The sequence below is a fragment of the Heterodontus francisci genome, chromosome 42 (genome assembly GCF_036365525.1).
Source record: "Heterodontus francisci isolate sHetFra1 chromosome 42, sHetFra1.hap1, whole genome shotgun sequence".
Lineage (NCBI taxonomy): Eukaryota > Metazoa > Chordata > Chondrichthyes > Heterodontiformes > Heterodontidae > Heterodontus > Heterodontus francisci.
The window spans coordinates 15,574,866-15,588,567 of NC_090412.1; the positions used below are offsets into that span (position 1 = coordinate 15,574,866).

Below are 13,702 nucleotides of genomic sequence, written 5' to 3' on the forward strand. Positions count from 1 at the left end.
GAGGTGACTGACAGTTTGGTCAAGAAAATTGATTTTGAAAAGGTTTTTAAGGATGGCAAGGCAGAGGAAATTTCAGAGTCTGGCCAAGACAGTTGAAGGTCCTGCCACTAATGGTGTTATGAAGGAAGTGGTTATGCATGAAAAGATCAGTGTTGGAGGATCAAAGTCATGCAGTGATTTGAAGAGGAGGACAAGGTATTTAAATTTAATGGATTGGGGAAGAGGGAGAAAATGTACATCAGTGAAAACAACTATAATGACCGAGCAGAATGTACTGCGGAACAGGATATGGACTGTTTTGAAGCTGAGAAGGACAGTGCCTATGCAAAGGGAGCAACTAACAATGTTGACTTCCTTTTTCTTCATTTCAAAATTGTGATGATATTGCTGTTTTACCACAACGTCATCTATTGATAAGTTGGTCAAACATTTTTTATTATATGGAAAATTAGTTGAGGTCACTTTGTAATTGTAATGTCCCATCTTGAGAAATATGATTTTTATTTTGCTTTTCCACACAATAGAAGTTTATAAGAATGTAATTTATGAAATGAGAAAAGGCAATCTGACTTAAATTAAAGCAGTGCATTTATTGGATTGATGCATCAATTAGGCTTCTCTTATTCTGAGAGTCTCTAATTCCAACCCTGTCCATCACCATATTCTTCTATACTTATTGGTATTCTATGAATAGGAAATCACCCAGCAAATACTGTCGTAGAAGTGAACTAAACAGGGTAGCCATTATTTCACAATTTCATAGCATGACGCATGTAATTTCTTATGAACTTCCACTTACCCAGTGGTTTCTTAATTTTGAAGGACTGTCCTCTTCTCTCCTACATTCCTAAATAAATTTTAATTATTTACTGTTACTGATTAAAACTGGCATTTCCGCTCAGCTTAATTTGGGTCAAGAAAATAATTTTTTTCTGGCCGGTCCTCGTACCACAGTGACCTTTGGCTAAATCCTTTGTATCTGTCCTCTGTATCCTTTCCAATGCCACAGTGCCCCTTTGAAAGGCTGATATCAAAGTCGGAGTAACATTCTAGTGTGATTTCACTGATATATTTTAAGGAGCTGCTACCATATCTTAGGACTTCTACTCCATGCTTCTGTCAAAGCACCCTATCGTTCTGGTTGTCTTTGATTCATCTGAACTTGACGCTGCGGCTGTTTTAAAGACTGCTGCCAAGTCATCATCCTGTTCCACCTTTTATCAAGATACAACCATTCATTTTGCTATCATATATATGCTTTACTTTGAATTTAGCCATATGAAACAGGATGTGCCAGTTGCAGACTTTGTAAAGCCTATCAAAATCTCTTTTGAAAGTTATTCCTTTTTGTCATGCATCTTGTTCTACTGTGTAATTGTGGCATGTAAATTTAGAAATTCAAATTTTTAAACCTGATCTGTGTTATCCTGTTGTCAAGTATAATTCTATGGGCACATACTTCAAAGGACTTGATTAATTCTACCAGCTTCAATAGTTACATTTAGTTTCTTGTTAGCTATTCAGTTTTCGGTCAATATTCCTACTTCACTTCTAATTATGGGAGCTGTCCCTTTCAATCCCTCATGAGGCACTTCTTCAGATGGATTTTGAAAGAACAGATAATAGATATCTCTCAATATCCACCAACTCAGTCACATTATCACAGTCAATTAAATTTATAAGACACTTGGTTCACTTCATATCATAATACTGGCAGTTGAAAATCATACTGAACCTAATTCTGGGTTCCAAAGTAAATGCAAAACACATATAAATACATAGACAATACCACAAGAAATGTTTGAACAATTGTAGTGATGTCAATGCGATAACTTGCTGAAAGTTTTCTTTTGTACTTAACAAATTACCTGCTGCTGTCAGATGCTCACATATTCAATACACTGAATTATTGTCTTAAATTTAGTTTGAAGCATGGTTATACAGTAACACTGCTTCACGGTATGTTCAGGCATACTCTGTCACAAAGTAGTAGAATGCAGTTTTACATGTGTGGCTTCCATGTGCGATTTCTGCATTTGAGCCAGGCTATTTGGAGGAGGTGCAGAGAAGTGGAGGGGCATTTCCTTTGAGGAAGGGCAAGTCTACCTATATAACACTCATGCATTTTATGGTAGCTAATTGCATTAGTAGTGATTTGGAAGCAATTTAGTTGCTTTACCCCACCTTTCACTGGAGAATGATTTTAAGGTGTGGGAATGTAAACAATGAAGTGGAAATAACTCCATGATATGGAGCAAAGTAACAAAAATATTCATGAAAATATGGCGATCAGTCACATCAAATAGAAATGCACGTGAAATTTACAAATTCTGCATTTGTAAATCCAATATTCCCCCCGGCCCACTATTTATTTTTCTCCCCCATATCATTTTACTCATTTTAAAAACACTCCTAGAAATGTTGCTGCATATTTTTTCCTTAGTAGTAATGTTGTACTTTGCCCTTTTCCACAGATCTGCAGACAATGATGAAGGATCTATGACAATGGACACAGGAAGGGGGTCACCTGGTAGGGGTCAAAAGACTAAAGTCTCTACCACACCTTCATCTGGTCATGCTGCATCTCTAAAGAACTCAAGCAGCAGATTGGCTCATACAGACCCAACCCTGACTGGTGCTACCACATTCACAGTTAACCAAACAACTTATGGCCTTGTTGATGGCCTAACTAAATTTTTTACACCGTCACCTGATGGCCGAAAGGCACGAGGTGAAATAGTAGACTTTTCAAAATGCTATTTGCTGAAGAAAAACTGCATTCTGAAACAATCAGCTACTTTTACCTCTAGCACATGGTCTACAGGTACTGCTCAAAAGTTAACCCCATTCTGTCGACCTTCACTTCCTAGTCAGAGCCCTAATTCACACAAATCCAGTACCTCCACTTCAGCTAACTCTCCTCAAAGTTCTTCCAGCCAATCAAGCGTACTCTCTCTTCATAACCTTCCTAACAGCAACCATATAAAGGGACTCTTTGACGGGCTATCTCATATTTATACAATTCACAGAAAGTCTCGTAAAAAGGGACACCCCAGTTATGCACCACCTAAGCGTATGCGACCTAAGTCTGAATTGGCTCCCACACCAAAAGCCTATCCTCACTTTCAAAAAAAGAAAGGTGTTCGAAATAATAGCTTTATGTTCCCTGTCTTTTCCCATGGCTGGAGGGCTTCTAGGACATGCTCATTGAAATCATTTGCTCACTTCAGACACACTTCTTTCCTTGTAAAGCACAAGATATTAGGCAAATTAAAATATAGATTGACCCCTCAAATGGGGACCCCCTCAGCAGGGATGGGGAGCTTGGCACACGGAAGGATTAAACGTGATCGGGACGATGGTAAGCAAAGGTCCAAACCAACCTGCGTCCTGTCCAGTGAAAGTTTACTCTATTTTATCACGTAGACCTTAGCTTTTTCTCTTGTTCCTTCTTCACTTTTGTAGGAATGTAAACCAGCAAAACATCTTGTCCCTTTTTCTGATGCTAACTAAATATCTTAACATTGTTTTTCAAATAAACTTGCATCACAGATCAAACACCCCTTGTTTAATTTGCATCTGGTGTAGTACTAAGAATCCCAAATCCTGCATTGCACTACTTACAGCTTTGTAGATTCGCATGCCCATCCAACTTGTCACACTGCTCCTCTCACTCTTCTTGCCCTTTCTAAACAGTGGCACTACCATTGTGATTGTTTGCGCCGTGTTGACAGTGAAGTGGCAGATGTGTTAGCTGTAGACCTTTCTATTCTGCATTTCACTTAAGTTTTTTTCCTCTGCTTTATTTCTTTGCATAAAGTAACATCAACCTTGTTGGATTTCAGCAACAAAGCAAATGCTGCGATTGAATTATTTTATGCTACTGTCTGCCCTCACTGCATGGCTTGTTTACTTGTGTGATTATTTGTGTTTAGAATTTTTATATGAAGAATGCTAATTTACCTCACCTGAGTAATAAAGCACCAGGAGAATTTGTGTACTTTTTATGGAGCTGTTAATGGAGCATATAACTCAATTCATGCGATGGTGGGTTTTGCTGATGTACATGAACAATTTTCCTGTGTTGCTTTGGTGAACTGCAGACAATGAAGAAATGATGAAAAATATCAAAAAGGAAAGTGCAAATGAAGGTGTAGCCTGCCACCAAGACAATGTGACGGAGGAGGACTTGGAAATGTTCAGGCAAGCACGGGACCTATCAGTCCAGGTGAGACATTTTATTTGACTAGTGAAGCAAATTCTAGATATGTGACCTGTGTTACAAATCGTACATACAGGTTCATGTAATCTGTGAGTCTTAAAATTAGTTACCTAATGAATAAATTCAGCACAGACAAAATGTAACTATTTCTTGCCTACTGTTGAATCCTGTTATGTACATCTTTGCTGTTTAGCTGATGATACATGTGTCATAATTGCAAGAAAGTCGTGTCGGCGGACCATGCAAAAAAGTAAGATTAACAGTAAAAAAATCTTAATGTATATAATAGGTCTGTATGTACAGGCATATCAGAATAATAGTCTTCACTCTAGTAATTTAAAACCAGGATAACTTATAACTAACAATGCCTTGCAGAAGATTAGTACAATGAAGGGCTTAAACACTCTTCTATCTACAGTGATCATTTCAATTAATTTTCATCACCATTGTAATTGGAAAATCTAGGCCTGTGTATAAATTAACAAAAATAAGGCGCTTACCATTTTCTTGAAGTTATCTGAGAGTGTAATGAATCATTTTGAAAGTAGTTCCATTTGAAATAGACGGTGTGCTCCTAAGATTATATTATGTATTTGAAACTGCTGTATATGTGACTTCCTAAAGTTATATTTAGTTTTAATTCAGCAAAATGTAGAAAATTGCATAACTCTCTATATAAGGTTGGAATTAATTTGTGATTCAAATAACTTTCTGAACTACTCAAACTTTGTATTGGAGTATGTAGTGTCTTTTGACCTCACTAATGTTGTAACTTCAAAGGTAATTTTTATTCTCTTTATTCCTAATCATTCAAATATGCCTTATTAGTGAACATTCACACCTAAAAGGATGATGGGGACAGAACCAGAACTTGAAATGAAATAGAAAATTTTATTTGATAGAATGCTGAAGTAATATAGCATTTTTTTTAAATGTTGAACTAACTTGTGTGAGTATATTCACCTTTTTTGTTTTACATTTGGGCTCAATTTGAATGGTTTGAGTGTACTTTTCTGTTAAATTCAGATCAGTCGTGGCCAACTTGGATGCTTCTACCCCAATAGGCTCACTTCTGAGACATATCACGTAAACTATGTCAGAAAAGTAGTAGAAAGTTTAATAATGTGACGACTACGATATTCATTGTGAAATGGAGTTATATGATGAATTTTGTTCTTCATTTGAATTCCCTACACAGTATACATAGAGTCCTTTCTCAAGTTTGTTCATTAAGAAAGACAGTGCCCTTTCAAAATTTTTATTTTCCATTTTGATAAGCATCTGACTGCAGAAACAGCAGTCATCTTACTTAAATTATGTTGTTGGTCTTGAAAAAGTTTGCAAACGTTAAAGAACTTGAAAAAATGAGTACAGCAAAATTTACCCAAAACACTTAATATATCCATTAGAGTTGAATGTTAGATAAGGAACCATTTCAAATTACATTAATTTTGGTTATAATTGAGCTGAACTGGTATCTTTGCTGAACAGGTCTCAGCCGTGACCAGAAGTGTAATTACGGTCAACACTGAAGCCATACTAAAGGAAACTGCAAGATTCCTGTAATGAGTCAGCAAATTTATCCAGCGTAGCTGGTCTATAAGGACTGGAAAGGCCCTGGATTTGATCTTCATTCTGTGCTGAGTTAACTAATCCTAGGAGAGAATGTGTGAGATTTTATAATTAGCGCAGATCCTGGGTGAGGGAGGAACAAATCAACTATGGTTCTCACTGGAGTGGACATTAGTGAGAATAGTATTGAGTTTGGCTGTGATAGTTAAATAGTAAAACAGTAGAAAACGCTCATTCGTGATTGATCACGCTTGGTGCGGAAGCTAAGGATGATCATCACTGGAACCAAATCTCAACAAGGTGTGAACACCTTGAAGAGGGTAGGAGGGAGGAGAAAATAGATGGAGAAAATTTGTGAAAGAAAAAAAGTAAAAATATCCCTTTTTAAAAAGAATAGTTGGAAGAAAATATAAAATGAAGTGTTCTTGCCTCAGGGAATTGTTGCATCTTCCTCTCTCAAATCTTCCCATTGGCTGCAAGAAAGGCGGGATGGGGGGAGGAGAGAAATGCAGGAGCCTATATCCAACATTGAGAAGAAAAATATATTTTATGTGTTTCGTAGTTATCTCCATTAATACTAACTACGAACCTTGGTCTCCCATTTATCATGTTGGTGTTGATGCAACTTGGATGATCGAAATAAACTTGGCACACCATAGAATAGGCGATTGTATTATTTTAAGGCTAGGCCCACCTCACTCATCAATCCTACTGGTGTCTTGATGGGACTATACCCAGTCCTAACTTTTAAGAGGTTATTTGAAATCCCTCTGTGGCATGTAGCACTACGGTTCTATCGTGCTTCAGTCACAACCTTTTCAGTCTAGATTTCTTACCCTGGAGCTTGCATCTGACTGTTTTGCTAACTGTTTGTTAGTAACTCGAGAGTGAAAGGACAGTGTGTCTGATTGCAGCAGTTCACCCTCAATATGATGCTTTAAACTCTTGACAACTTCTGAGAAAACTAGAAATCACTATTATTAGAGCAACTTGCTAAGGTGTTCAGAGTCCCTCTTTTACTTCTGACCCAAGAACCCATTCTGAAAAATACTGAAGTTTCACCTTGTATAAAACTTGCTACGTATTACATTTATTAATACAAAACAAATCTTTGCACTATTCCAAAAGCAGCCCTTTATTGCACAGCCTTTTTGACTTAATTTTCAATTTCAAACTATACTCCTCTCAGATCAGTGCTGCAAAAATACTAACCTATTCAGATTATATTAGCCACGGAAGCTAGCTATTTTTCAATTAATGTTTGTGTACATTTGTTAAATGTTGCGATATCTAAGAGAACTTTGCTGTAGGATTTTTTTTATTTTACTTCTGGCTGACTCTCCAAGATTGTTTGCATGTCATCTAGCACTCGGGCCAACCACTTAGCCTTTGTCACAAAAGACCTTGGGCAGAATTTTCCTGCGGGCTTCAGCACCCCAACGTCAGGACCAAATGAGAATCCTGAGCCCACGCTTGCAGGCAGCGAGACCAGCATCGCAATCTTCCAGAAGGCGGCCAGCTAATTGGCCATGTCCTATTAAGGATGGCAGATGGACTTCTGCAGCTGTCGGCCCAATCAGAGGGCCGGAAGCTCTAGAGCATTCACAGCCCCACCAGGAGAGGTGAGTCTTTGGAATTCTCTTCCTCAAAAGGCAGTGGAAGCAGAGTCTTTGAATATTTTTAAGGCAGAGGTTGATAGATTCTTGATAAGCAAAGGGGTGGAAGGTTATCGGGGGTAGGTGGAAATGTGGAGTAATCAGTTCAGCCATGAACTTAATGGCGGAGCAGGCTTGAAGGGCCAAGTGGCCTACTGCTGCTCCTAATTCGTATACTTAGCTACTTATAGGGAGAAATGTGTTTTAAATTGGACTGTGTTTTGATGGCATTAGATTGGCTATACGCTTTATATACAAATTAAATGTCCCCATGTCTGTGGCTGAGTCAATAATTTTGTCAGATGTCCATGGTGCAGCATGTCAGTGCCTATACCTGCCTTGATGTGGGACTTCTGGGGATTAAAAAGAAACTGCTATTACTGTCATTCAAGCATAGCCTTAAAAACCAAGAGTATTTCGAAAAAGCATTCCAGTATTGGTACTCCATGTTTGGGCAGTTTGTGTATTTGGGGACCCTATGGCATCCTAATAGAACAGATCTTGTGAGATTCATTTAGGTAATTGGATCACCAAACTAATTTTGCAACGAACAGGTTAATTTGGGCTGAGGCTTTGATATTTTTTCGAGGCAGTTTCTAGACATCTTCAAATCTGGATAGATCCAGACCTCTGTTCTTTTATAAGACATGGGATATTTCAGTGACGTTGGTGGAATTTTACTGGGCCATTTTAGAGTGAGTTCAGAGTGCAGGGTAGGGGGAACGTAAAATGGGAGTGAATGCCTTTGGTTGGAAATCCAAAGTCTTGGCATCGCTTCCAGATTTTACCAATGGCAAGAACCATTGAAGGCAGACTTCAGACATCTGTGGTCCAGGTATGTCCTGTACACAAAAAGCAGGACAAGTCCAACCCGGCTAATTACCGCCCCATCAGCCTACTCTCAATCATCAGTAAAGTGATGGAAAGTGTCATCAACAGTGCCATCAACAGGCACTTGCTTAGCAATAACCTGATCAGTGATGCTCAGTTTGGGTTCCGCCAGGGCCACTCAGCTCCTGACCTCATTACAGCCTTGGTTCAAACATGGACATAAGAGCTGAACTCAAGAGGTGAGGTGAGAGTGACTGCCCTTGACATCAAGGCAGCATTTGACTGAGTATGGCATCAAGGAGCCCTAGCAAAACTGAGGTCAATGGGAATCAGGGGGGAAACCCTCTGCTTGTTGGAGTCATACCTAGCGCAAAGGAAGATGGTTGTGGTTGTTGGAGGTCAGTCATCTGAGCTCCAGGACATCACTGCAATAGCTCCTCAGGGTAGTGTCCTAGGCCCAACCATCTTCAGCTGCTTCATGAATGACCTTCCTTCAATCTTAAGGTCAGAAGTGGGGAGGTTCGCTGACGATTGCACAATGTTCAGCACCATTCGTGACTCCTCAGATACTGAAACAGTCCGTGTAGAAATGCAGCAAAACTTGGACAAGTGGCAAGTAACATTCGCACCACACAAGTGCCAGGCAATGACCATCTCCAACAAGAGAGAATCTAACCATCTTTCCTTGACATTCAATGGCAATACCATTGCTGAATCCCCCACTATCAACATCCTAGGGGCTACCATTGACCAGAAACTGAACTGGAATAGCCATTATAAATACCGTGGCTACAACAGCAGGTCAGAGGCTAGGAATGCTGCGGCGAGTAACTCACCTCCTGACTCCCCAAAGCCTGACCACCATCTACAAGGCATAAGTCAGGAGTGTGATGGAATACTCTCCACTTGCCTGGATGGGTGCAGCTCCAACAACACTCAAGAAGCTCGACACCATCCAGGACAAAGCAGCCCGCTTGATTGGCACCGTCCTCCTCCTCACGCCCACCCTCCACCTCCTCCTCACCCCACCCTCCTCCTCCTCACACACTCCAATCCTCCTCCTCCTCCTCCACACCCCATCCTCCTCCTCCTCCTCCACACGCCGCATCCTCCCTCCTCCTCCACGACACCCATCCATCCTCCTCCTCCTCTCCACAGCCCCATCCTCCTCCTCCTCCTCCAACACCCCATCCTCCTCCTCCTCCTCCACACCCCATCCTCCTCCTCCTCCTCCACACCTCCATCCTCCTCCTCCTCCTCCTCCACGACCCCATCCTCCTCCTCCTCCTCCACAGACCCATCCTCCTCCTCCTCCACCCCATCCTCCTCCTCCTCCTCCTCCTCCTCTTCACCGCATCCTCCTCCGCTCCTCTTCACCCCATCCTCCTCCTCCTCTTCACCCCATCCTCCTCCTCCTCTTCACCCCATCCTCCCTCCTCCTCTTCACCCCATCCTCCTCCTCCTCTTCACCCCATCCTCCTCCTCCTCTTTCACCCCATCCTCCTCCTCCTCTTCACCCCATCCTCCTCCTCCTCTTCACCCCATCCTCCTCCTCCTCTTCACCCCATCCTCCTCCTCCTCTTCAACCCCATCCTCCTCCTCCTTCCTCTTCACCCCATCCTCCTCCTCCTCTTCACCCCATCCTCCTCCTCCTCTTCACCCCCTCCTCCTCCACCCCTCCACCCTCCACCTCCCCCTCCTCCTCCACCCCCTCCTCCTCCACCCCCTCCTCCTCCACCCCCTCCTCCTCCACCCCCTCCTCCTCCACCCCCTCCTCCTCCACCCCCTCCTCCTCCTCCACCCCCTCCTCCTCCACCCCTCCTCCTCCACCCCTTCACGCCCATCCTCCTCCTCCACCCCATCCTCCTCCTCCTCCTCCTCCACCCCATCTCCTCCTCCTCCTCTCACCCCATCCTCCTCCTCCTCCTCCTCCACCCCATCCTCCTCCTCCTCCTCCACCCCATCCTCCTCCTCCTCCTCCACCCCATCCTCCTCCTCCTCCTCCTCCTCCACCCCATCCTCCTCCTCCTCCTCCTCCTCCACCCCATCCTCCTCCTCCTCCTCCTCCTCCACCCCATCCACCTCCTCCTCCTCCTCCACCCATCCTCCTCCACCCATCCTCCTCCTCCTCCTCCACCCCCTCCTCCTCCACCCCCTCCTCCTCCACCCCCTCCTCCTCCACCCCCTCCTCCTCCACCCCCTCCTCCTCCACCCCCTCCTCCTCCTCCACCCTCCTCCTCCACCCCCTCCTCCTCCTCCACCCCATCCTCCTCCTCCTCCACCCCATCCTCCTCCTCCTCCACCCCATCCTCCTCCTCCTCCACCCCATCCTCCTCCTCCTCCACCCCATCCTCCTCCTCCTCCACCCCATCCTCCTCCTCCTCCACCCCATCCTCCTCCTCCTCCACCCCATCCTCCTCCTCCTCCACCCCCTCCTCCTCCACCCCCCTCCTCCTCCTCCACCCCCTCCTCCTCCTCCTCCACCTCCTCCTCCTCCTCCTCCTCCACCCCATCCTCCTCCTCCTCCTCCTCCTCCTCCACCCACACATCCTCCTCCTCCTCCTCCACCCCATCCTCCTCCTCCTCCTCCACCCCATCCTCCTCCTCCTCCTCCTCCTCCTCCACCCCATCCACCTCCTCCTCCTCCACCCCATCCACCTCCTCCTCCTCCTCCACCCATCCTCCTCCACTCCATCCTCCTCCTCCTCCTCCACCCCCTCCTCCTCCACCCCCTCCTCCTCCACACCCCCTCCTCCTCCTCCTCCACCCCATCCTCCTCCTCCTCCTCCCCATCCTCCTCCTCCTCCACCCCATCCTCCTCCTCCTCCACCCCATCCTCCTCCTCCTCCACCCCATCCTCCTCCTCCTCCACCCCATCCTCCTCCTCCTCCACCCCATCCTCCTCCTCCTCCACCCCATCCTCCTCCTCCTCCACCCCATCCTCCTCCTCCTCCACCCCATCCTCCTCCTCCTCCAACCCCATCCTCCTCCTCCTCCACACCCCCCTCCTCCTTCTCCACCCCCCTCCTCCTCTTCCACCCCATCCTCCTCCTCCTCCACCCCATCCTCCTCCTCCTCCTCCTCCTCCTCCTCCACCCCATCCTCCTCCTCCTCCTCCTCCTCCTCCACCCCATCCTCCTCCTCCTCCTCCTCCTCCACCCCCTCCTCCTCCTCCTCCACCCCATCCTCCTCCTCCTCCACACCCCATCCTCCTCCTCCTCCACCCCATCCTCCTCCTCCTCCACCCCATCCTCCTCCTCCTCCACCACCATCCTCCTCCTCCTCCACCCCATCCTCCTCCTCCTCCACCACCCTTCCTCCTCCTCCTCCACCTCCATCCTCCTCCTCCTCCACCCCACCTCCTCTTCCTCCACACCACCTCCTCCTCCTCCTCCACACCACCTCCTCCTCCTCCTCCACACCACCTCCTCCCTCCTCCTCCACACCACCTCCTCCCTCCTCCTCCACACCACCTCCTCCCTCCTCCTCCACACCACCTCCTCCCTCCTCCTCCACACCACCTCCTCCCTCCTCCTCCACACCACCTCCTCCCTCCTCCTCCACACCACCTCCTCCCTCCTCCTCCACACCCACCTCCTCCCTCCTCCTCCACACCACCTCCTCCCTCCTCCTCCACACCACCTCCTCCCTCCTCCTCCACACCCACCTCCTCCCTCCTCCTCCACACCACCTCCTCCCTCCTCCTCCACACCACCTCCTCCCTCCTCCTCCACACCACCTCCTCCCTCCTCCTCCTCCACACCACTCCTCCCTCCTCCTCCTCCCACACCACTCCTCCTCCTCCTCCTCCTCCTCCTCCTCCTCCACTCCTCCTCCTCCTCCACACCACTCCTCCCTCCTCCTCCACACCACTCCTCCTCCACACCACACCTCCCTCCTCCTCCACACCACTCCTCCTCCACACCCCTCCTCCCTCCTCCTCCTCCTCCTCCACACCCCTCCTCCCTCCTCCTCCTCCTCCTCCACACCCCCTCCTCCCTCCTCCTCCCTCCTCCTCCTCCTCCTCCACACCCCTCCTCCTCCTCCTCCTCCACACCCCTCCTCCTCCTCCTCCACACCCCTCCACCTCCTCCTCCTCCTCCACACCACTCCTCCTCCTCCTCCTCCTCCACACCACTCCTCCTCCTCCACTCCTCCTCCTCCTCCACACCACTCCTCCTCCTCCTCCTCCACACCACTCCTCCTCCACACCACTCCTCCTCCTCCACACCCCTCCTCCCTCCTCCTCCACACCCCTCCTCCTCCTCCTCCCTCCTCCTCCACACCCCTCCTCCTTCCTCCTCCTCCTCCACACCACTCCTCCTCCTCCTCCACACCACTCCTCCTCCTCCTCCTCCTCCTCCTCCTCCACACCACTCCTCCTCCTCCTCCTCCACACCACTCCTCCTCCTCCTCCTCCACACCACTCCTCCTCCTCCTCCTCCACACCACTCCTCCTCCTCCTCCTCCTCCTCTCCTCCTCCTCCACACCACTCCTCCTCCTCCTCCTCCACACCACTCCTCCTCCTCCTCCTCCACACCACTCCTCCTCCTCCTCCTCCACACCACTCCTCCTCCTCCTCCTCCTCCACACCACTCCTCCTCCTCCTCCTCCACACCACTCCTCCTCCTCCTCCTCCACCACACCACTCCTCCTCCTCCTCCTCCACACCACTCCTCCTCCTCCTCCTCCACACCACTTCCTCCTCCTCCTCCTCCACACCACTCCTCCTCCTCCTCCTCCACACCACTCCTCCTCCTCCTCCTCCACACGCACTCCTCCTCCTCCTCCTCCACACCCCTCCTCCTCCTCCTCCTCCACACCACTCCTCCTCCTCCTCCTCCACACCACTCCTCCTCCTCCTCCTCCACACCACTCCTCCTCCTCCTCCACACCACTCCTCCTCCTCCTCCTCCTCCACTCCACCACACCTCCTCCTCCTCCTCCTCCACACCACCACACACCACCTCCTCCTCCTCCTCCACACCACCACACCTCCTCCTCCTCCACACCACCACTCCTCCTCCGCACCTCCTCCTCCGCACCTCCTCCTCCGCACCTCCTCCTCCGCACCTCCTCCTCCGCACCTCCTCCTCCGCACCTCCTCCTCCGCACCTCCTCCTCCGCACCTCCTCCTCCGCACCTCCTCCTCCGCACCTCCTCCTCCGCACCTCCTCCTCCGCACCTCCTCCTCCGCACCTCCACCTCCTCCTCCGCACCTCCACCTCCTCCTCCGCACCTCCACCTCCTCCTCCGCACCTCCACCTCCTCCTCCGCACCTCCACCTCCTCCTCCACACCTCCACCTCCTCCTCCACACCTCCTCCTCCACTCCTCCACACCTCCACCTCCACCTCCTCCACACCTCCACCTCCACACCTCCACCTCCTCCTCCACACCTCCACCTCCTCCTCCACACCTC

General features: G+C 48.0%; 1 protein-coding gene across 4 annotated transcripts in view; it reads left to right on the forward strand.

Annotated features, from left to right (window-relative positions):
• The window catches only part of kat6b (K(lysine) acetyltransferase 6B), a 240,170-nt gene that overhangs the window by 136,346 nt on the left and 90,122 nt on the right, over positions 1-13,702 (forward strand). For 2 of the 4 annotated variants that reach the window (XM_068020618.1, XM_068020621.1), the window contains exons 7-8: positions 2,475-3,361; positions 4,104-4,228. In XM_068020618.1, the coding sequence (XP_067876719.1) occupies positions 2,475-3,361; positions 4,104-4,228 (1,012 nt within the window). The remainder of the gene's footprint in view (positions 1-2,474; positions 3,362-4,103; positions 4,229-13,702) is intronic. The other 2 variants (XM_068020622.1, XM_068020623.1) reach the window with 2 other exon arrangements.